The sequence below is a fragment of the Montipora foliosa genome, chromosome 12 (genome assembly GCF_036669935.1).
Source record: "Montipora foliosa isolate CH-2021 chromosome 12, ASM3666993v2, whole genome shotgun sequence".
In the NCBI taxonomy this organism is placed as follows: domain Eukaryota; kingdom Metazoa; phylum Cnidaria; class Anthozoa; order Scleractinia; family Acroporidae; genus Montipora; species Montipora foliosa.
Genome location: NC_090880.1, coordinates 32,916,049 through 32,938,548, shown reverse-complemented (window position 1 = coordinate 32,938,548; position 22,500 = coordinate 32,916,049). Strand labels below are relative to the sequence as shown.

Genomic DNA, 22,500 nt, shown 5'->3' with positions numbered 1-22,500 from the left:
TGTATGTGATGAAGTAACTGTAGAATACCTGACCACTTCTAAGCAGTATTGTTGGTCTGCATTTGAGGCCTTCCACAAAGAACGAGTCAGATTATAGACTTCAACAGGAGCACTGTTGCTGTTTTGTGGAAGCAGCATTTTAACAAATAAGGCAAATAACAATACTAATGTCATCCTAAACAGTCTGTATATTATTAGTTTATGTATGTTATCGCATGATTTCGAGTACAATTTGGAATAAATAAGCACAAGTAAATCTTTTCAAGGACAAACTAAGTTGCTCAAGTTCATAGGGCAAGTCCAATATTACTGTAGTCTTTGAGAAAATTTAGAAGGATTTATTTATTCTAAATAGGAAAAGAAAAGTCATGTGATTACTTATTAAAACTTGAGTTTGGTTAAGCAGAAGCAATGCATATGTATCATCCGAGGCTCACATTTGATTGTCCATCTCTGAGTTTCTTTGCTCATTAACCAATCAGAATGCTTGGTTTGTTGCTTCTTTTTGCACTGAATTACCTCTTTTCTGCACTGTGTCACCTGAAAACTGCATTTCTCTGAGCCAATCAGAATGGAGAAATTTGTAGATGTGTATTATTTTAAATGGTTTGAACCCAGGAGTCATATCATAATTGAGTGAAGTACTATCGTTGGGGTGAGTGTAGTTCTGGGAAGTTCTGATTGGCTAAAAAGGAGTCCAGTTCTCTCATCTAACACAGGTGCAAACTTGTAACACTAGTGCATTTTACAAATGAATGATGGTAACTATTTGTAGTTGCTTAGCAATGGGTGTAAAGACAGCTAAAGAATCAGACTTCTCTGCAGGATTAGAACCTACAATCTCAATAACACCAGTCGGATGCTCTACCCATGGAGCCACAACAACTCCTGGGGAGCGTTTACCATCTCTACTTTCATACAAACGAAATGACTTTTGACTGATAGTCTTGTAAAAGTTTTAGAAACTTTAAGGTAATCTGTTTCAACCAATCAGTTTAATTATCTTACTAGAAAATTGAAGTGTGTGTTTTGTTGGTCTGAAAATTTGCAGGTTCTTATCTTTACTAACTGGTTCTCAAATGTGATCACATATACTAATACTGTAATCACTACCCTTGTGCAAGTTGCAAGTGGCAAGGCAACCCATAGCTTTAATAGTTATGGAAAAGCAATCCCATGAGATATTACAACAACATTATCATTTAAATCATTAACAAGCAGTACCGGTAATTTTTTTTTTGTTTCTATGATATCTCCAGATACAATCTACAGTCCAGAATGCTGGGCATCAGTTTGAAAATTTCACATTTGCCATCTCTGTGCCTCTTCCAGTTCTCCTAAGGCAGGTATGCGATCTCAAAATCTTGATGGACTCCTTGTGAGTTTATCAATGTCATTTATCTTCTTTGTTCAAGGGAGGAGAAAACGTTTTTGGCAAGCTATCATCCTAAAGATAACCTCACTTATTCCCTTTTTGTCCAACAGCATTCAATATCATTATTTCTCCAAGAAAATTACAGGTATGTTTTTATTATTAAATGTAATTATTTGGAAAATCCTTTCCCAATAGAGCTTACTGTTCGTTGAGATGGGCGTCACAGTCTTTGTGATTCTTGGTAGATTTTAAAGTTTCATTTTGCGACATTTGGAAAAGGATCAGGACAGCGAGACAAAGAACATTTTATGTTATGCAGCAGTTCTTTTGTTTTACAGATTTAAATTACTGGAAAAGCTTTGAAAGTGTGTATTTCTAGCAGATACAGTGTATGTTCAGGGGTTTATTTAAGCCTCCACTGTTTAAATGTTTTTGACAGTTCAACGTTTGACAAGAAGAAATTGGATGAGATCCCATCAATCAAAGAAGTTTTCAAATGGGTTTATGGACCAATAATTGAGAAGTTATTTCAAGTTAATTACAAGCCACTGGTAAAGTAAATTGTTCCTTTTATTAGAGAAATTACAGGAATTGTTTTGAGGCTACAGAACAACATGTTCATGTGTTTTTGATATTTAGTGTGAGATAGAGAGAGACAGTGAAACCCCAGCACCACTGCAACCACCAAACTGCAAATCATTGTTGCTTTAAGATGGAGGCAGTGTGGCCCAGTGGTTAGGACGCTTGCCTTGAGATCCAGAGATCTGGGGTTCAAGACCCGCTGTGACTACTCAACCCCTGGTGCAATTTCCCAGCTGCACTTGTAAACAGCCAACTGGTTTGCCTCCGGCCAGTCGGGATTCCGAACAGTTGTTGTTGTTGTCGGTCTGTTCCGTAATTTCATTGTGTTTCATTGACCCTGAAAAGCCCCTATGGGGAGTGGTCAATAGACCACATTTGTATTCTCGGTATTGGACTGGAACTAGCTTGCAATGGAGGCTAATGTGGGGGAATCTTTTCAAATGCAAATACTTTCTAACATATTCCCCCTGGTCTATTAAGTATGTATTGTAAATTGTAAATTGTATTGTATTGTTTAAATATGTCATTACAAATGCAGTTCAAAATATTAATTTGATGTTGCAACTGATCAGCTCCCAGGTGAGTTGATCAATCCCGCAGCTCAATTATTACAAATTCATAGTCACAACTAAGAGCCCTGGTTTTTTTTTTGTTTTTTTTTCAAGCTTCCTCTCAACTGAGATGATAATTTTCACTCAGTTTTGTTGTCCTTCTTTCTTTTTAGTCTCCATTCAAGATATCCTTGGTCTTTGTGAACAAAGATGGTGGTAAAGAATTAGAATTTCTGTAAGTATCTACCCACTGTCATCCATAGCTCTCTGATTGTTATGGTGACAAAATCAGAAATAGCTTGTTTGGTGTCATTATTGTACTCTCAGAGCAGATAAGTGTGCTCTTAAGGCCTGGCCAAACACTCGCAACATTTCAACGCAACATGTCAATGTTTATGTGCCCCAGGCCCCTGGTGCCCAACAAGTGGACCTAGCGCGCATTCAACAATGTTGCATGAACGTGGCCAAACGAATGCAGCGTCATGCAACATCCAAAATGTTGCATCAAAATTTGACCGTTTTCAAATTTGATCCAACATCATCCAACATTTTGCAAGATGTTGCTTTGAGATGTTGTGAGCATTTGGCCAGGCCTTTAAGCTGCTAACTTTACAGGGCACTACAATAGTTGCGGTACAGACATATTTTTCTATCTGTTTAGTGAACCTTCAAAATCAAGAACTCGTCAAAAGGGAAAGCGACAAAGAGTAGAGGTAATCTTGAACCTGAAATGTTATTGTTAGACATCTCTACTTATAAAACCTCTGATAAATCCCAGTAAAGTAGAGAGGCAAGTTTTTACAGACAACCACAGAATCGACTCGGACTCTGCTACATTTGTTACCTACAGCACTAACTACTACCAACGGATCGTACTGGAAAGCTGGTTTACTAACTTAGAACAGACACCAATAAACCTACAAACTACAACCTACAACTTCCAGCACCCTACAAACGACTCATCAACAACATCAACAGACAAACAACACACTCATTTACTCTATCACAGTTTAGTCTCCACCTTTGAAACAAAAATTATACCATGACTTTTTCTCTGTCAGCTCACTTCACCTGAAGGAATTCTAACAAGGTCAGCAGTGAAAAAAGCACTTGCAGAGATAACAACAGTCCATCAGCTTAAACGGTAGCTAAACCGTTTCATATTTTGTGCTCACTTTGGTTTTCATAAAATGTTAATGCTCGCTTTTTTTCCATGAATTTTCTTTTCAGACTGGCAGAGTGTCCTCCAAAGTCTTTAAACTCTCCAAGTATACTATCTGAAGTAATGTGCTCCCATGAATCAATTTTTATTGCAGGTTCGTAGATCCTATCCTTGTCAAATTTCATTAACTAAAACTCAACTTTCAACAGGTTTAACTCTTAAATATGGATCCTTCCAGGGGAGAGATCTGGATGGATATCTATTCAGATATCCATTACCTTCTTTACTAGCTTTATTTACCTCATAATTGTGTCGACTTTTCCAGCCACTCGGCATTGTGTTCATATGACAATTATGTTTTTCCCAATTGCAGGAAGGTACAACAAGTTTTCTCGAGTCCTTTGCCAGACTCCCTGGATAATTGACAATGTTCGACATTGTGAATCATCAGTAGAGGTAAAGTTATCACACCTCTAAGTATATATGGTTGCCATTCTGAGCCAAGTTAATGGAAGTATGGTTGGTGTCAATGAAGCTTTGGGTAATTTGGACCTTTGTATTTGGTCTCTTGCTGTGTAAAGCGGGCTTAAATACCACAGAAAACTTTCAGTAAGACGAATATTGAGAAAGGTGGTGCTTATGAACAATATATTCTGGCTCTCAGTCTTTGTTTGTTTGTTTGGAAGAACTTATTCAAGCCAGGAGACATTAGTCAACAAAGATTTTAAAGTATTTACATTTGTTTTATCCAGGAAAAGATTTGTAATCAGATTAGAAAAGGGATCTTAGCTGATGGTAGGTTCTTAAATTTTTCGTAGCTGAACAGAATTTTTTCCTTTCGCATATGTTTTCTCAAGGAAAGAATAATATTAATGTTTTTTCCTCCAGAGCACAAATTCGCATCTGCTGGACGTGAGGACGTAGATGTACGCATGCTTGGTAATGGTATGTTCAATGTGTCGGATAAAAAAAGTTCAAAATATCTGGCCTCGGTTGTTCAAAAGGTGGATAACGCTATCCATCGGATAAATCACTATCTAGCGTATAAAGAGTAGCAAAACCAATTGAGTTACCCAGTGGATAGTGATTTATCCAGAGGATAGCGCTATCCACCCTTCGAACAACTGGGGCCAGGGGTTAATATCAGAGAAACTTGACTGTCCAACTGAAAAGATTTTCAACATTTAATTTGTGTAAGCAAATTCAGTGGATCCATTTCCTTTGTAATTGCAGCTGATATTAAAACTTGTGATTTTTTTTTTTTACAATTTCAGGAAGACCATTTCTGGTAGAGCTTATAAACCCACGTATCACTCGGTTTTGTGAATCATTCTTCACTGATGTTCAACATGAAATCAATTCCTCGACTACAGATATTTCTGTTCGCGATTTGCAACAAGTGACAAAGTAAGGGGTTCGTAAGAATAATACGGTAGTTTTCACAAGTGCTGTCTTTTGATATCAGCATCATATTATTAATGCATTGTTGTTTTCATTAGAGATGAGTGTCTCGTTTTAAAAGATGCTGAGACGAACAAAACCAAAACGTACAAGTAAGTCTAAGTTGTAAAAGTGAGTTTCCGGATCAGATTTAAAACAGGCTAATGGAAATTTATGCCAGTATAAGTTTCCATACCGTCCAGTTTGAAAACAATTTTGAAGTCCAATTTGGCAGGCAAACCGTTTTCAAAGTGGACAAGTTTGGAGTCCTTCTGCTTAAAAAGTCCGCCATTATGAAAATAAACAACTTTTTTAAATTTTACTGATGCTGATTGGCCAATACCCAGCTTCATTGCATTCATTTGATTGGTTACAAGACAGTAACCAGATCTTTTTTTTTTCAAATTGGGCTGTTGACAATTAGTTGGGTTTTTAGTATGGTTAAGACTAAATTTCATTTGATGCCAGCGTTGTTTTTGTAATAGTTAAGTGCATTTTCTAACAGAATTACCGGTTGAACTGAATTTCAGAAAGATTATGCCAGTGGACCGTCTTCGCGCTCTGTAATTAGATAACTTGTTGATCTTACTTTAAGTCGGTAAGTTTTCTTTCGTTTATTCGGCTTATATTTGCAGGGCATTAATATGGACTGAAAAACAAGTAACCGACGAACATGTTCAAATACTCAATGATATAAAGGTAAAGACTATTGTTACCTTGGGTCTTTAATACAGAAACCTTGTTATTCTAGGTTCCCCCGGAACAAACCCGCTGTGCTGCTAGGAGAACGAAGCGTTCTCTTCGACCTTGGAAAAAAGGCTGTTACACCGGGGAGACGAGAGCAGGCTTTTTTTCAAACTTGTGTACATCTCTTCCCGGTGTTCTCCGCGAATCTGCAACGCGAAACTAGCGACCAAATAACAAGTTTTGTAAAAAGACAACTTGGACAAATTTCAATTTCATTCTCAGGAGGCGTGAAAGGCAAAGTCCGGTTCTTTTAACCCTACGAACCGTAATACAGAAATTTAGCATCGCGATCACGGCAAACGGAAGACGTGTAGCTGAAATTCGCGTTTTACCAAAAACCGAAGAAAGTTGTTTGATTGTAGCTTACTTGTTGCCAGTTATTTAACAATTATTCTACGAGGGCGCGCTGGATATGAAGTCATAGATACGCGCCCCGTTGGTTATTTAACAATAGGGAGCTTAAGCACGCGCGTTTTTGAGAAGTGGACGTTAATCGGAATAGAAAATATCGCGTGCCAGGACAGTGGCGTCTCCCAGATTTTTATATTTATCATCTCTAATGGGCAAAAGATACTTAGTAATGTAAATGTGGTTGTGTGAAGACAAGTTAAAAGGGAAAACAGCTCACTTCCGGTTGCCGTCCGCGTCTCAAAAACGCGCGTGCTTAAGCTCCCTAATTAGACCCGTAGCCCTTGCGGGCTACGATAGCCCATGAGGCGAAGCCGAATGGGCTATTGACCCGTTGCCCTTGAGGGCGAAGGGTCTAATTGTTTTAGTATCACCCAACTAGTCGGACAGAAAAGGCAATAATAAAGTTAGCAAATGCAAGTTGAAGAAATATTTATTTGGGAATAAAACGAAAAAAAGCGTCACGCTTTTCGCTACTCGAGGACTATTACTAATAGACCTCTAGTAGCGTGGCCAATCAAAATGCAGGATTTGCATTAGTCCACTAGTTGGGTGATACTAAAATCATTTTATATCCAGCAAGCCCGAGTAGAATAACTGTTTCATTAAAAACTCCAGGACCAACAACATTGTCGACTAAAGCATCGATTTCTGCCATTGGGCAATTCCGGTCCAAAACGGATTTTGTCGGCCATTTTTTCTCAGAGCTGCAAAATTGTTTTCAGCTCGCTTTATTGCTGACGCGTTCCTTGACCATATTAGGTAGAGCAGGTGTATGAACTGATAGCCTGTGTACGGCGAGCTAATGAAAATGCTGGAAATCTGATATCCGTAGTTCAGTTTTTAATAACTGCAGATACCGATTGTTTACTCACACCGAGGTGAGAGACTTGTTAGAATAGGAGAATTTTCATGGTTTATAACAAGAAGCTGCCTGCCGATTGAAGTTTGAGAAATTGTATGAGAAATTGTTTATTAGAGCAGTTTTTCAAATGACTGTCGAAACTAATTACGCGTTTGAAATTGCTACGCTTTGTGATTGGTTTAAAAATCTCTCGCCAGTTTATCAGCCAATGAAAAGAAAAAGCAAAATCAATTGCGACTTTCACGCCCGTTTTTTTCCGCGCTTTCAGCAAGTTACATTTGGATTGGTTTATTGCGCTGTTTACACCTGCTGTGATTGGTCGAAGTAATTACTTTGGTATTTGATTGAAAACCGTAATCAGTAATCAACACGTAGAGAAGAGCAAAAAAAGATAACTGTGCGAAACTTTCAGTCCTGCAATGGCTTCTTTTAAGGACGCAGACTGAGAGGGATTTATGGCACTCGAAACACGCCCAGAAAGTTTCGGGGCTTTTAAGAAACGCTCCAGGCAAGCATCCTGCTTCAGCACTCGTTCTTCTCAGTTCTTCTCGGTCAAAGTTGTCACCACGTGACAAATAACAACTCCATTTGTCCAGTTGTTTATAATAGTGCAGGCTAAGTGCTGTCTACTATCTAAAGCTCTTTCAGCTCCAGCTGATTTTCATTGTAATTGCATTCCTTTTCACTTCAGGATCTAATGATTTCACAGAAAACTCCTTTGCGCGTCCTTCACAGGTATCAATCATCTTTTCCTTGTTCTTGATTTCGTACGGTGTTCCTTGTCTCCAGCGGTCATGCTTTTTTCCCTGATTTATGTTCAGACTTGCTAAATTTCACTTAAACTATTTATCTTTTAGACGCCCTTTGGCAGTGCGAGAGCGATGTATTTACCACATGACAGTAGCTGAACAAATTGATTCCAATCATTTTAATTTGTTGCTAAAGACCCAGGCAGGGACGTATCCTTCAAGTGTGAGACTAGAAAAACCTCGTCCCTTCGGCCTCTCTTGTGCAGAGAGAATGTTGTTATTTTTTTAAACCAAGCCAACAGTAGTCTTGTCCTTTGTGTTATATCAAGTGTTAGGTGGTAGCTCTAACTTACAATCTCGCTACCATAAGCTACTCAAGAATGAATAGGATAATTTTTCAGAATTATTAAAACGTGCGGCTTCTGGAGCCGTGCATAGTAAGAAACAGCTGAAATGAATATGCACCGCCGAGAAATCCAAGTTGAAGGAAAATCGCATGCAAAGCCAACGCCCTAACCGATACAAAGGGTAACCCCCCTCTCGTCTAGTACCCAATTCCATCTTGGCAATTCCTTCTCGTCAGCCAATGGCAAAAATGACGTTGTCGTACTTTCATGGAATGTATATCAAATTGCAGATAAGAAATTTCCTTGAACACCTTTTCAGCTATATTAAGGAGTTTGTTCATGGAGACTTTGGACGAACGAAACCAAATTTGGGACATTTATTAAACTCCGAAACGGACATCTTACAGCTAGATGTTGAGGTATTGACAGTCAGATATTTCTTTTCGTTGTCGGCAAGCAACTCACGATGTCTAGCCATGAAATTGTTTTATCAATAGGCCTTCTTTTTCAAATTCTGCTGGAGAGGCATAATCCGTTTGGGACGAACTTAGGCAATTGTTTGTATTTCTTTTTGGTCAACAATCGCTCTGCAAATGTTCGCGTAGGTTTGTCGCAGGCAGATGTAACAGTGTACTATAACTGGTTTTTGTACCCCAAACGTTTGCATACACAAGCCGAGGGCACAGCAAGCTCCAGTCCCAGTTCACCAGAGCTTATACCCCCAAAAGCTGACCATCAAAGATTTCGAGCGCTCGTTTGACCACGCGGAAATGCACACTTCGGGCTAAATCGCCATTATTTTATTTAAAAATGTTATTCCTGATTTTTCTTCACAGTCTGTTGACGTTGATTGGCCACCCAGAAAAGAAGAGAACAGCGATCGACTTGGAAAATGCACATGACGTTGTTTCGCACTTTTTCGGCCTCCAATCATAGATTCATTTGGATAAGTAGCTGAGGAAGAATGAGGCCTTTATTTTTGTATATTGTTCCTCAAATATGGACGTCTAAAGCCCGGTTTACACTACAGAAATTTTTTGGCACGGTTCGGGTGAAATTGGCACGGGTCGCAAAAAAAAGGATTCGGCTCGGATAAAATTTGCAGTGTAAACAACCTGTCAGTACCAAATTTCATCCGTGCCGAGCCAAAATTCTTACCCGTGTTGGGACCTTCGGCGAGGTAGTCCGAGCACGGGTGAAAATGGTACGGGTGCTGAAAAACTGGGCACGGTTCGGATAGAACAAGTAGTGTAAACACTTTAAAGGGCCAAATTTGAGCCTTAATTCATATAGGCTAGCGGTTTTTTTGCGTATATTTCAAGATGGCTGCTCATTCTCCACCAAAATCACGCGGACGTTCTTGATTATAATTGAAATGCGCATGTCTACAAGAGAAGTTAGCCGGGCCCAAAAATTTTGGCACGGTATTTTTGATAGGATAAGAATGGTGTAGTGTAAACAAAGTTTGCCGAGCTCTTTTTAGGCACCCGTGCCAATTTCACACGAGCCGTGCCGAAAATTTTCTGTAGTGTAAACCGGGCTTAAAATAATCTTAGTTTGACAGACATAGACTGGCTTATGACGATTTCGTAATAACTTTAGTATTTATATCAGTCTCCCACGGAGCCATTCTGTCAAAGATTTCGTTCTTTTTAACTGTTAATTATATTTGAAAATATCCATAAAATGCTTAAAATATACAGTAAAACCCCGGCGAGTAAGAATATTCCATTTTAAAATTTAGCCTAAACAGGTTCTTACATAGATGGTTCTTAAATAGGTTCTTATTTTCTGAAGGAAAAAATCACGTTGTAGATAGCAGAATTTAGGGCTTTTCGGCCTTCGTCCCCCATGCAGCAGCCAGTTTTTCTCTATCCCTTATATAGAATTTTAATAAAGTCATACAGAACTTAAAAGTTCACATAAAAATGACTATAATAAGTAAAATCGAAAGATCACACCAATCTTCAGAACATCAATCAATTGATCTTATTTCCCAAAGTGCACATATTTCTTTAGAAAGGAAGAACCTGTGGCCTCATGGTTAGTGTGCTCGACTCCGGATCGAGTGGTCCGGGTTCGGGTCCTGGACGGGGGACATTGTGTTGTGTTGTTGGGCAAGACACTTTACTCTCGCGGTGCCTCTCTCCACCCAGGTGTTTAAATGGGTACCGGCGAAATGCTTGGGGTAACCCTGCGATGGACTAGCATCCCATCCAGGGGGTAGTAGAAATACTCCTAGTCGCTTCATGCTACGGAAACCGGAGATAAGTGACGGCCTGATGGGCCTTCTGGCTCGTAAGCAGTGACTTTACTTAAAGTGCATATGACACAAAATTTTTTATTAGCTTGTTTAAAAGAGCTTTCAAAATGATGAAGAACGGTGTTTATTTTATTGTCATAGCTCTCTTGGTTGCCAAGTTATTCAAGATTTTGATTTATGCAAATTAGACGACTTGTGACGTCACATAGTGGACACAAAATGATGTAAAATCACAAAAAATTGAATATCTCTGAAGACATTTTCTGTATAGAACTGAAACTTTGTACAGTTCTTATACTCATTACAAAGTTCCATGATATGGCCCACTGTGACGTTTCCATAGCAACACAATGGGCTCCAGGCCCTCTCCATCCAAAGGGTAAAATCAGTTTCCCTCCCCAATAAGGGTTATTTGTTCTTGATGTTCATTCAGTGGGTGTGAGCGAATATGGACATTACACAGCATAAGCATAAGGAAGTCTGTTAGACTCTGAAGCAACAAAGTAGGCATTTTCGATATCGGAAAGGTAGAGGTCTGGTAACGAGTATGTTGCTATGGTGACATCATAATCACTATTTCAATGTGTAGTTTTGGTAGCACATCAACCCTGCAAAATTTCAACCCTCCAGACTTAGTACATGCAAAGATATTCCATATTTTGTGACTTCAAATTTTAGGGTCCACAGGTTCTTGTTTAGAGGGGGTCTAACTCACAAATTTTAGGCTAACAGGTTCTTAAAAAATAGGTTCTTACTCGCGGGGTTTTACTGTACTCATCTTCCAGCTCGAACAGGCCATCCAGAGCCCTTCGATTCTAGAATACCCTGCCACTATTGCATTCTTTTAGCGGCATCGTCTGTTGCTAATCATTCGTATACAGATAAGTGGACGGGTATTCTTGCTGTTTTTCCTAGTTGAGTTACCTATATTTCAGCGTTTGGTTTTGTAAGTTTAAAGATTTTGTAACGTAAGTATGGACGTCAAATGAAATCTAGTTTAACAATCCTAATAAGTTTTGTATTTACATTAATTATCATATTAACTCTCATTTATATCCGTCACGCAACACGGGCCTTTCACTTAGCTTACCGTTAATTACATAAAGATATTCAGAAATGCATCAAAATATTCATCCTCCTGCTCGACCGCGTCGAGCAAAATGTTGCTAATATTTTGCTGGGTCTGTTTTCCCTTGTATTGTATTTGAGCGGTTGGTTTTGTAAGTCAAGGGATTTGGTATCTAATCACAGGCAGATAACCCTGAGATATTTTGTGAGACGCCAGAACGTAATTCTACGACGATGGACCGCAGATAACTTTACACTTACTGTAAATGTTTGAACGAGTGTACTCCATAGCGGCAGCAATCCAGCCTCAAAGAAGCTCGCCGTGGCTCCCATTACGGTGAAGAGAACTCCAACAAATATAAGAAATCACGGGATATATCAAACATGGTAGAGTTCGAATTTTGCCGAAACCGAAGTCAGTGATGAAGTTTCCCGGTAAATTCTTATCCAAGCATCCTTCACAAGTCTCGTTTTCGTTGTGACAATTGAATGATGGGGGTAAAGCGTCGCAAAATAATAGTGGTGTTAATTGTGGTCATGGCTGGGACATCGCTTTTCAACATATTATTCACGCTTCACACAGCTTCAGAATTATCAAATAAAGACACAGAATCTATTCCACAACATGGTTTTCAAATCCAGAAACAGCAGCTTGAAATCGTTCCCTCTGCATTATATTGGATAAGGCCAGAAAAAGCTTCAGCTTCCTCTGTTGGTAAGCTTAATACAGTTATTCATCGAATAAAATACCAAACTTGATCATAAATTATTTCTTAATTTAGATCTCAAAGATATAAAATGTAATATGTTAGTTTGATGAAAGCAGCTGTTTGGGATGCGGGATTAATTCAGCAGAACTGCAATAGATTAAAACACCACTTAACAAATGCGCGTTACAAGGGAGCTTTAATGCATCAAATACAGATAACAGTGATAGAATGTACGAACAAAAGGAGCTTATGAGAGATCTTTCGTTTTCGTCCACCAGTCTGGCAGTGATGACATAACATGAAACCACCTATCTATATTTTTTCAGGAAAGCAAGTAAATTTATGGCATTTTTAATGTTGTTTAATTTATTATCCAAAAATAAAACATGTATTGGTTTTACATTAACGAGTATTGGATCTTTTTCGAACCGACACGGAAATTTCTAACAGTTTCCCCGGTTTTGTCACTGAGAAGATCTAAGTTGGAGACGGAAAAACGAATAGGCCTGGAAACGAGTCAAGATTTCCCTACCATTTCCCTAAGCAACTCCAAATAGAGGCTGTCAGCTCATTTGAGTTGATTTCCAAAGTAAGATTTAGTGTCACTCTTTATTTTTCTTTCGTTTTAGGAAACAAGTACTTGGAAATTGAGGTTTTATCAAGCAAGGACAACGTGACAGTTACAATAAATGGGAAACTGGTGATTAAAATTTAAAAAATGAACTGTTTGTATTTATTCATCATGGCATTTGCTCCAAAAGAGAGTTGCATAAGGAACTATCCCTTGCTTAAACATAACGATCATCAGATTATTTACATTTTTCCTTCAGTTTTACCTGATGATTGTAAATATGTTCAAAATTTTTTGCCAACGTCGCAGAATAAATGAAACAGGAAAGGCTTTCTGACACTCTTTTCTTTCCTTCCTGCAGCATCGTGATACCTCCGAGATGATATTAAGAGGGATGAATGTCTTGGTTATTAATGAAGTGACGGGCGTTGTGATGTCATCAAGGTGGTACGATACATACGAATCTCAACCTGATAGTGAGTTACTTCTGGATCATTTGCGAGACCTCAAACTTGGTCGGATAATTTGCTTTGCCGTCAAGGTCAGTGAGAGACCGCAACATTAGGGAATTTAAGAAACCACGACGGCTATGGCGACGAAAGCGTCATGTGAAACTATTAGTTTGAGCTGTCCTAAGTGTTTCACGATGTCCACCTTGTTTATGTTGTACGATATTGGCAAAGTATACTTTAACCAGATTGGTACGTACGGATTTGAAGCAAAGAGAGAGAAGGAACGATTCATTGTTGTTTGTCCAAGTTGTCATCAAAACCTACCATGTGAAAATTGGTCATTTTACGTTGTTGTTTTGACGAGTACGGGAGAGAAATGTATAACAATGCGTGCCCGATCGTGCAGCACGATCATTTCTTCCTCTTTGAAGGACGTTGCCTGCTAATTCAAAGGTATTTTTTTTGAGCGGTTTACTGAATATGCGGGAAAAGCAGATCTTAATAAGTGTTATTAAAACCCAAAAAGAAAATTGGGGGTAACCACGCATTTTTCGAAGATAATTAACCAACAATATTTGTAAAGAGCTTTAAAATACAAAGCAATGTATTGAACCTTAATTACCTCTGAAAAATGCGTGGTTACCCCCAATTTTCTTCTTGGATACCAAGAGCACTTGCTAAGTTGTGTTTTTTCAGCATAGTTTTAAACCGCGCAAAAATATCCCCGTATTAATGAGCACCACCCATAGGAAATCCGAGTATCTCGAAAAGCGCAGAACGTATGCGCAATAACCATGATAGGCACTGTCCTTATCCAATAATATTACTACTTTTTGGCGTTGTCGTTGCCGTAGCCGTCGTCGTTTCTTAAACTCCCTTTTGTGACGACGCCGACGTCGATGAAAACGTCCTTCGCTATTATTCCTCTCGTTCACGTCGTACAATGTGAACGAAGTATCCTAAAAATAGATTGGTACGAGCGGTTTCAGAGTACAAATAGAGAATGAAAGATTAACATTTGTTCGCTCGCGTTATTGTTTTAGTTTTAAAAAAATATCATTAGAGATTTGTTCTGCTTTCAAGTCGGATTAAAGTCATGTTTATTGTTGTTATCGAGTTGGGATGAGCCTTGAATACTGAAATTATTTTTTGTTTTGCGTTCTTACAAAGGATGAGGCTTCTCTTCGCCTTAATGGCGATGTTCGTGCATTCATCAAAAGTCTCGGAAGTACTTATGTTGGTCAAATTAAGTGGAGATCCATGTGGGCATTTGTTGTTCAGCGATTCAAGAATCACGCCATTGTCCACGGAGAAAGTTTACAGCAGGCACCAGGACGTGACAATTGGGGTTCAGCTGTGTATCTACACACTATGGTCAAACAACTGCCTGAGATTTACGTCAAGTGCAGCTGGAGTGATTTACAAGACAATAACCAAAGGAGAGAATTTTGTGAAAAATACGAGGGATATAGCCACGTTTGTAGCTGTAAGTGTTTTCTAAATCAGCGTGGTATCTTGCCCTTTTATCGTTTCGGACCGCACACCGGTGGCTCAGTTGGTTGAGCATTGGGCTGTCGTGCGGGAGGTCGCGGGTTCGAGCCCCGGCCGGATCAACACTCAGGATCTTGAAATAACTGAGGAGAAAGTGCTGCCTTTGTAATTTCATCTGCAAATTGTTAGACTTCCAAGTCTCGGATAAGGACTAAAAACCGTAGCCCCCGTCTCACAAATACCTTCTATGTTTATAAGTTCCCTGTGGGACGTTAAAGAACCCACACACTATTCGATAAGAGTAGGGGATGTAGTCCCCGGTGCTGTGGCTGTCCTGTTCTCTCCAGCAGAAATGGCCGGCTTGGCAGTGTTGTTTTTAAAAAGGCTTACGGTGTATTAGGCCACCTAAGCAGAAACAGCCTTAAGCCAAAAAGGGACTTTGCCGAGTGCTGGAACATGTAGATGTAGATGTTCTTAACTGATTAGTGGTGTTTGTTCGCTTTCCCTGTACTCTTTTACTTTTCCGAACAAATTTGAGCCGTATTCTTGATTGCACTCACGTGATCAGACGACCATGTTGGTGCCAAAACAATAGAAAAATGTAGTTCAAGTTTTGCGTAATAAAAGAGGCAAATTCTCAAAGGGACTTTTTCGCTTTTGTTCTTTCCATCAACATCGCCGCCGTGATGTCAAGTGCAATCAAAGAATAATAGCTGTTGATGTTTGGTAGGAATAGAGCGGTTTTCAAATGAGCGTGGTAAACCCAAAACCAAAGTAATTACTTTGGCCAATCAAAAAGGACGGAGACAATCCAGTAAACCAATCAAAACTCAAAGTAATTACACGTAGCCGACACAAAAGGCGGGAAAATGTGTACGCGCGAGCCACGATTGGTTTTGGTTTCACTTGTGATTGGTTGAAAAAGTGGCGCTAGAACTTTGAACCAATCGCTATGTGAAGTAGGTGCAAAACCAAAGTAATTCGCTAATTACTTTCGACACTCAATTGAAAAGCGCTCTAACCCTTTTAAACGACTTTCCCCAGGTATGAGGATGTACGCAGATTTCAATAGGCGTCACGAAGTGTCCCCTTGCTCTTCTCTTCAACTTCAACATTACTGGTGTCTCAGAATACAGACAAAAGACGTCACACAGTGTCCCCCAAATGCTGCTATTTAAGTGAAGATTAGCTGCTGTATTTACCCAAAGCTAAAAATAACGCTATCCTTTATCCTTACCTTGTTGTTGAAAAAAAGGTAGCAATTGCTTAGACTTAAAAGGGACACTACTTGTCAGATGTCAAAATTGGGCGTGCATCTAATTAGGTGCATTTCTGGACATACGTGGTATGAGGCGGCATGAATCAAATGCCTTCCGGTGCTTCCTTACACCGGAAACATTCTTGACCTTCAGGACACTGCTGAAGAATATCGTAGGTCCGAGAACGATGATTATTTGGTAAAGTGAAGAAAAGCGAAATGAATGTTATGATTCACCTTTTGATTTCGCTCTCACCAGTGTTTGTCAAGGAGATTCCAGGTTGCTATGGCTTCTTTATTTTGTTTATTTTTCTTCGTCACAGGTGATAATCCGTTGTCTCTGGATTTTAATCCGCCTCCATTTCAAGATGGCAGTCGACTTAAGTTACCATTGGCAGTGATGGCAAGCAACAGACCTTTCTACTTACTGCGCATGCTTTTGAGTCTGCGCATGGTAGAAGGGCTGGATACAAGTTTAGTGACAGTGTTTATTGACGGTTTTTTGGACGAACCAGTGTCTGTAGCAAAACTGTTTGGTTTGAACGTTGAGCAGCATGCCGGTTCAGGAAAACTCAATTCAAGGATATCTCAGGTAGCGTCTCATTTTCACGAATCTGCGCCAAATCAGAAACCCATGGCCAGTTGAAAATGTCGGGAGTGGAATTTGTTCTTTTGAATTCAAAATAAAGACAAACTAACTCTTTCAATTTCAAACTGTTCTTAAGACGAATTACGAACCTTTTATGATGGTAATTATTCTACTTTTCATATAAATGGACACGTCTAGTTTTCATGAGGAAGACTTTGCACTTGACCTCACTTTCAAAAAGAGGTTGAACGAAATTTGGAAGTGGCCCATTCTAAACATCCGAAAGTCATACTGGAGTGGCTCTTGTGAATGGGAATTTTAAAACCGAATTGGAGCATGAAATAGTTGGAAGTCGAACTGGCCGTTTAGAAGACGAGTCATTAGGGAGCTTAAGCACGCGCGTTTTTGAGACGCACACGGCAACCGGAAGTGAGGTGTTTTCTCTTTTAGCTTGTCTTCACACAACCACATTTACATTGCTAAGTATCTTTTCTCCATTAGAGATGATTAGTATAAAAATCTGGGAGACACCGCTGTCCTGGCTCGCAAAATGTTCTTTTCCGGTTGCCGCTCGCGTCTCAAAAACGCGCGTGCTTAAGCTCCCTATTGGCCAGGGGTTACTGACATCACAAAAAAAAGAGGATTGTGGGGCCGTTTGTGATTGAGAAATCGAACTGCAGGGATCCAACCGGATGTTTACTTACACAGCGCGTGGTGAAGTTGAGCACGTGACCACCAAGTACAAATCCAGCCAGTAATCAAACCGGAATTTGAAGCTCGTCGTTCATGTGAATGCAAATCCGGTATTCTAACCACTGCACCACATCATGACTCTTTCATTTGACAGAACTGAGGAATTTGTATTCTCGTGTAGTTTTGGTGGAGCTCATGTAGTCTTGCGTTCGCCGTTGATAAAAGAAGGTGGAGCCTTGTTCTTTCTTTTGTGATTTAAGATCGGCTAACCTAAATGACTTGACGCGATAAAAAGAACAAGTGAAATTTCTTTTTCGATTACAGCATTACAAGAGGTCATTGGCTTCTTCGTTTGCGCGGCATCCACTTGCAAACTACCTTGTAATTTTAGAGGAAGACCTTACTATGTCTGTGGATATTCTGAGCTACTTTAAGCAGCTTCTGCCAGTGTTCGAAAACGATAGAAGTGTCTATTGCATATCAGCTTGGAATGATCAGGTACATCCCCTCATTCTATACATACCAGTACTTACCATTAAACTGTAACTACATTGATTATCAAACCCAAAGCTGTCACATATTGACGTGACAGCCGGTTCCCTGTGGGTCACTCTCCAGTACTTAGTAGCCGGTATCGATGCACTCACCAGTTTTGAGAAATAATATGAGGATATGTTTCTTGCCTAATAAAACAACACAGTGGCACCCTTCCTCCAACTTCCCCCCTCCCCCACCGTGTTTATTAACCGCTGCAACACCCTGCCTACATACTAATATCCCCATGTTATCATCGAAAAAATAGATCCTTTCATTCACTTACTGGGGCGTTCATTTGTAGTCTCCTTTATTCGCAAAGAGGGGTTGTTCTGTTCCCTGCTTCGCTTAAAGTCATCCAAGGAGGACTGATAATAAAGGTGGCTGTTGTTAGTCATAATAAACAGACTATTGTGGAAGTCCAAACAGCAACAAAAACTTTATTGTACCCTAAAAGTATATTAATCATGAATCCATTGGGAACTCGGAAAAATCCGAGCCCCAGATGGGATTCCAACCCACGACCCCTTCGTGATCGGTTGGAGCATCCGACTACAATCTTGGACAGAGGGAAAGGGGGCATTTCTGTTCCATTTTATTCTGTCCAAGATTGTAGATCACGGAGGGTCGTGGGTTCGAATCCTATCTGGTGCTCGGATTTTTACGAGTTCCCAATAGGTTCATGATTAACATTTCATTTCATATGTGTTTATCATTCTAAAATTATATTGCAATAATAAAAGGGAAGATATAAAAAATACAGAAATAACTGACCTCCAGAAATAACCGTATAGAGTTAAAATGCCTGGTGGTCAAGGAAAAGAAATGAAAACGGAAAGAGTGTTCGCAAAAATTTTAAGGCGTCCACGATTGATCGAAAGATTATGCGCATGTGCCTAAGATACCGGATTTTGTAGAACGCCTCTTCATGTTTACTTGTAGGCTCGGCTAAACCACCGCAATCGCCGTTTTCCTCAAAGGATTTCGTATCAGATTTGCTCGTTTGCACACTTTCCTTGCTATTTGTTTCCTCTCTGAAGGGTTACAAGCATCTTTCTAACGATCCAGCCATGCTGTACAGAGTTGAAACAATGCCAGGCTTAGGTTGGTAAGTAAGTTGTCTTGGAACAATCAGTTTTACTTGGTATAAACAGTCTAAAAATGACAATGACATGGCCTTATTTGGGAAGGGAAAATTGGAGGTTTTCGTCGGCTCCGTGGGACTTTTTTTTCTGGTTAAATGCCAGTTAAGGACTCACTTGGCGATGTAAGGTTTGCTCAGAGATTTTGCGACTTGGTAGGTGTTAACCTCAGAAAATGAATGTTGTTTATCCACGACAAATTGGGAATACTCGGGAAAAAAATCCCAATGCTTCCGACAGAAGTCGAAAATTTGACCTTTCAATTACAAACCTATCAAATTTATGTTCTTGTTTCAGGGTTCTCAGTCGAAGATTATTTAAAGACGAATTAGAAAAGAAATGGCCTAAACCTGAACAACCACATGACTGGGACATGTGGATGAGAATGGAATCCAATAAAAAGGGAAGAGAGTGCATTATACCGGACATATCCCGCACTTTCCATTTTGGCGCCAAGGGTCTCAATATAGGAAGTATGATGCAAAAAGTTTATTTTGATACGCATGCGCTTAACACAGTGATGGGTGTGCAGTTTGATGTCAACAAGATGTATAAAGACAACTATGAGAAGGAAATGCTTCATCTGATCAGGTAATTTTCAACAAGAAGGGAGCGGCTTGGCCAATTAGGTATATTAGATTTTGTATGACTATAAGCTCTTTATTTAATCTTACGTTGCTATATACCTGTTTAGATTACTTATAATTTTTGGCTTTTCTTGACAAATACGTCGGCTAATTAAAAAGCAGAAGTTCAATAAGGTAAAGAGGATCAAAGAAAACACGGTATTGGCATCACGGTTTTTGGTACGTTGGCCAATGTTCTCTGAAAACTTGCCATGAAAGTCAATTGGTAAACGTCGACACATGACTTACAAAGCGTATTGTTTCTTTGTAACAACTGGCTGTCAACTCTCTTTCTGCTTCTTTATTCCCCAGATTTTACAATTCTTACACATTCAGTGAATTTTTAGGTAACATTTTCTAGAACGTCGCCGTCAGAGTTTCTACAGTAAACTCCTTTCAATCGTCTGACATATGATAGGAAAGACGAAAACCAAGAGTTACCAAAGGTGAAGTAGGAGTAACCAAAGTTGCTCTTGCTGACCAAATTCTTTTGATATTGAGACGACTTCATTGATTCAAGTCATTTTTTTTTGTGTTTCAGGGAGGCAAAACTTTTGAACCATTCTAAGAGCCCATGTGTAGTCTTAGAGGACTTTGTCCCAAACACGGAAGGGGAGACATACGTGTTCTATATTCAAATGAAAAACCCTTCGGATTTTAAGACGTGGCGAAACATTGCGCGATGCTTTCGGATGTGGGACTTGGACAACAGAGGCTTCCACAAAAGTGCTTGGAGATTTTGGATAAAGAAAAATCATATTCTTACCATCGGATGTCCTGCTTCTATTTACTGCAAAAGCAAACCTAAACATTTAACGCCGATTCATTTGCTAGACAAATTCGCTCGACCGAAGGATCCTATTTAAGTTTCAGTTTTCAGGTGTTTTTCCATGGTAAAAGAAAAGCAAACCAAGCGGTTGATTGATGAGAACAAAAAAACTTGACAAACTGATTGAATTCTCCACCAAAACCACATTATGATTATTAGAACTTTCTGGTCTTGGGTCATTTTGGACACTTGTTCTAAATACATCTTTCTTTCTGTTCATGTGCTGGAGAAAAACCTTCATTCTCATATTCTTTATAATGCCAATATTAACCTCTTTCTAACCGATTGCGAGGGCCGTACTGGGAAATATTGACCCCAGGTCGTGGCAGTAAAACCGACCAAGGGCCAATATTACCCAGTTCGGTCCCGAGCAAGTGAGGTTGGTAAGTTGCTTATCAAATGGCATAGTTTCTTCGAGCGATGGGACATTTCTCCGCTTGGTGAATGTTCCGTAGTCTTCGTCTTCCGTCAGCGAACTTTGAACGGTAACCTTTCAGTTTACATGTAAAACTAAATTTAGCTTACTGTAATTGTACTGTTGGGGTGAAAAAATTAAATTCCGCGTATTTAACCTTCTGTGTTTTGCTCAACTTGAATTTATCGGGAGAGGGAAAAAATACGGAAATGGTCCGTACTGTAAAATCCCGACCGAAAGCCAGCCAATCAGACTTCTCCATTTAGCCCGAAAATTACTTGCGATATAATAATGTGAAATATTTACTTTAAACTTGAGATATAGAATAAAATTACTTTTTAAAGTGAAGTTTATCACAGACTTGCCTTAAACTAAAAAAGAACTTGTTGAAACAGTGCGGCGTTGTTACGTTAACTTTATACCTTTCAGTGGTTGAGGTCACACTTAATTAACTAGGTTAGGGTTAGGGCCTTACTATGGTAGAAACAAGTATTTTGAATGCTTTTTACAGTGTACCATAGTAATGGCACATCAGTCGCGTCTAAACGGCGGCAGGATGGTGGCAAAGACTTTCGAATCAATATGGTTTTTCTCGCTTTTATGTAAAAAAGGAATCAGAAGGGCAAGATGAAACTTTCTGCAAAGTTCTGCAAATTCTGTCTGGCGGATTCAGAGCCACCTTAATTCTTTGATCTGTTAAGGTGGCTCTGAATCCGCTAGACAGAATTTTTTTAAACTTTGCCGACGAAAGTTTTATCGTGGCCTTCTAATCACTTTTCAGCAATAAAAAGGGCGGTCACCGAGGTCGATTTTGAGATATGAGAAACTAAATCCAAAAGATAGGGTGTTTTTGCTGGGCTTTCCCGTTGCCAAGGTAATTTATTACATCACAATAATGATCACATCTTGTTTGGAAATAATCGATGTTTCATATGGTACATTGCTGTTACGTGATACAGTTTTGTAGGGTCATTCGATCTCAAGAGGGTGTCTTCTAAGCGTTGAAACCCTTTCGAGCCTTCGACACCGACATCGACCTTCGACTTAACGTCACGCAACCTTTCTTGTTCCCTACCAGGACAGAACATTTGTACGGCAAGAAAGGAACGAAGACTTCAGAAAAGGAAAAAAACTGTTGAAAGTCCTCTCTCTCTCTCAATAGGTGGTTTTCACGTGACGTCATCGTCACGATGTTGGTGGACGAAAACAAAAAATCTCTCATTAGCTTCTTTCGTTCGTCCACCAGAAGTCGCACATTTCTCTATTGTTATTGGTGTCTCTAGAGGTTGGTTGACAACGTCCTTTAGGCCCTTTGCATGACCGTGTCACGTGCCCTTGTCAATCACAAAAAGTGGTCGTGGTACAATATACCCAAAAATGGAAAGAGCAAAGTGAAATTAGGGAAGGGTCAATTTTGAGGCCACTGACGTTTAAATGCGTGATTTTAGAGTGGTTTCAAAAATGTAAAAGAATTCTGTCCTGGGGCCCGTTCTCGAAAGTCCCGAAACTTGTCGGGCCATTTTCGGTTGTTCCGATTCTCTCTGTATCTCAAGAACGGAGAGGATTTAAGTCGTCAAATATCACAGTAAGTTTTGTTTTTGTTACCTTGAAAACATGTTAAAAGATCGGCTTT

The 22,500-nt window shown here is 39.5% G+C and overlaps 3 protein-coding genes across 4 annotated transcripts in view; all 3 read left to right on the top strand.

The window, feature by feature from the left end:
• LOC137978482 (tRNA pseudouridine synthase Pus10-like) overlaps window positions 1–10,749 on the top strand; it is an 11,476-nt gene extending 727 nt beyond the window's left edge. The window contains exons 4-20 of one of the 2 annotated variants that reach the window (XM_068825431.1): window positions 1,260–1,346; window positions 1,486–1,520; window positions 1,815–1,926; window positions 2,682–2,743; window positions 3,170–3,221; window positions 3,570–3,652; window positions 3,739–3,824; window positions 4,044–4,126; window positions 4,423–4,465; window positions 4,559–4,609; window positions 4,945–5,077; window positions 5,170–5,223; window positions 5,746–5,809; window positions 7,822–7,865; window positions 7,988–8,089; window positions 8,546–8,645; window positions 9,063–10,749. In XM_068825431.1, coding sequence (XP_068681532.1) covers window positions 1,260–1,346; window positions 1,486–1,520; window positions 1,815–1,926; window positions 2,682–2,743; window positions 3,170–3,221; window positions 3,570–3,652; window positions 3,739–3,824; window positions 4,044–4,126; window positions 4,423–4,465; window positions 4,559–4,609; window positions 4,945–5,077; window positions 5,170–5,223; window positions 5,746–5,809; window positions 7,822–7,865; window positions 7,988–8,089; window positions 8,546–8,645; window positions 9,063–9,128 — 1,257 coding nt within the window. In that variant the 3' untranslated portion in view covers window positions 9,129–10,749. Of the gene's footprint in view, window positions 1–1,259; window positions 1,347–1,485; window positions 1,521–1,814; window positions 1,927–2,681; window positions 2,744–3,169; window positions 3,222–3,569; window positions 3,653–3,738; window positions 3,825–4,043; window positions 4,127–4,422; window positions 4,466–4,558; window positions 4,616–4,944; window positions 5,078–5,169; window positions 5,224–5,745; window positions 5,810–7,821; window positions 7,866–7,987; window positions 8,090–8,545; window positions 8,646–9,062 lie in introns of both variants that reach the window. The other variant, XM_068825430.1, reaches the window with a different exon arrangement.
• A 187-nt stretch (window positions 10,750–10,936) lies between these two features.
• Window positions 10,937–21,028, top strand: LOC137978481 (protein O-linked-mannose beta-1,2-N-acetylglucosaminyltransferase 1-like). The gene is made up of 9 exons (XM_068825429.1): window positions 10,937–12,272; window positions 12,897–12,967; window positions 13,200–13,379; window positions 14,461–14,776; window positions 16,363–16,631; window positions 17,646–17,819; window positions 18,896–18,963; window positions 19,295–19,588; window positions 20,165–21,028. The coding sequence occupies exons 1-9, from the start codon at window positions 12,047–12,049 to the stop codon at window positions 20,487–20,489; spliced, it is 1,923 nt and encodes a 640-aa protein (XP_068681530.1). The 5' UTR covers window positions 10,937–12,046; the 3' UTR covers window positions 20,490–21,028.
• A 1,260-nt stretch (window positions 21,029–22,288) lies between these two features.
• The window catches only part of LOC137978974 (two pore calcium channel protein 1-like), a 30,567-nt gene continuing 30,355 nt past the window's right edge, over window positions 22,289–22,500 (top strand). Inside the window, exon 1 of the mRNA XM_068826110.1 lies at window positions 22,289–22,452. The gene's annotated coding sequence lies outside the window, so the exon portion shown is untranslated. The remainder of the gene's footprint in view (window positions 22,453–22,500) is intronic.

Excerpts from the sequence above, each read along its gene's own strand:
- LOC137978481 (XM_068825429.1), top strand. The coding sequence starts at position 12,047 with ATGATGGGGGTAAAGCGTCGCAAAATAATAGTGGTGTTAATTGTGGTC. Across the intron at positions 13,380-14,460 it reads TAATTTGCTTTGCCGTCAAG|GATGAGGCTTCTCTTCGCCT; the intron begins GTCAGTGAGAGA and ends GTTCTTACAAAG. Across the intron at positions 17,820-18,895 it reads TATCAGCTTGGAATGATCAG|GGTTACAAGCATCTTTCTAA; the intron begins GTACATCCCCTC and ends TCCTCTCTGAAG.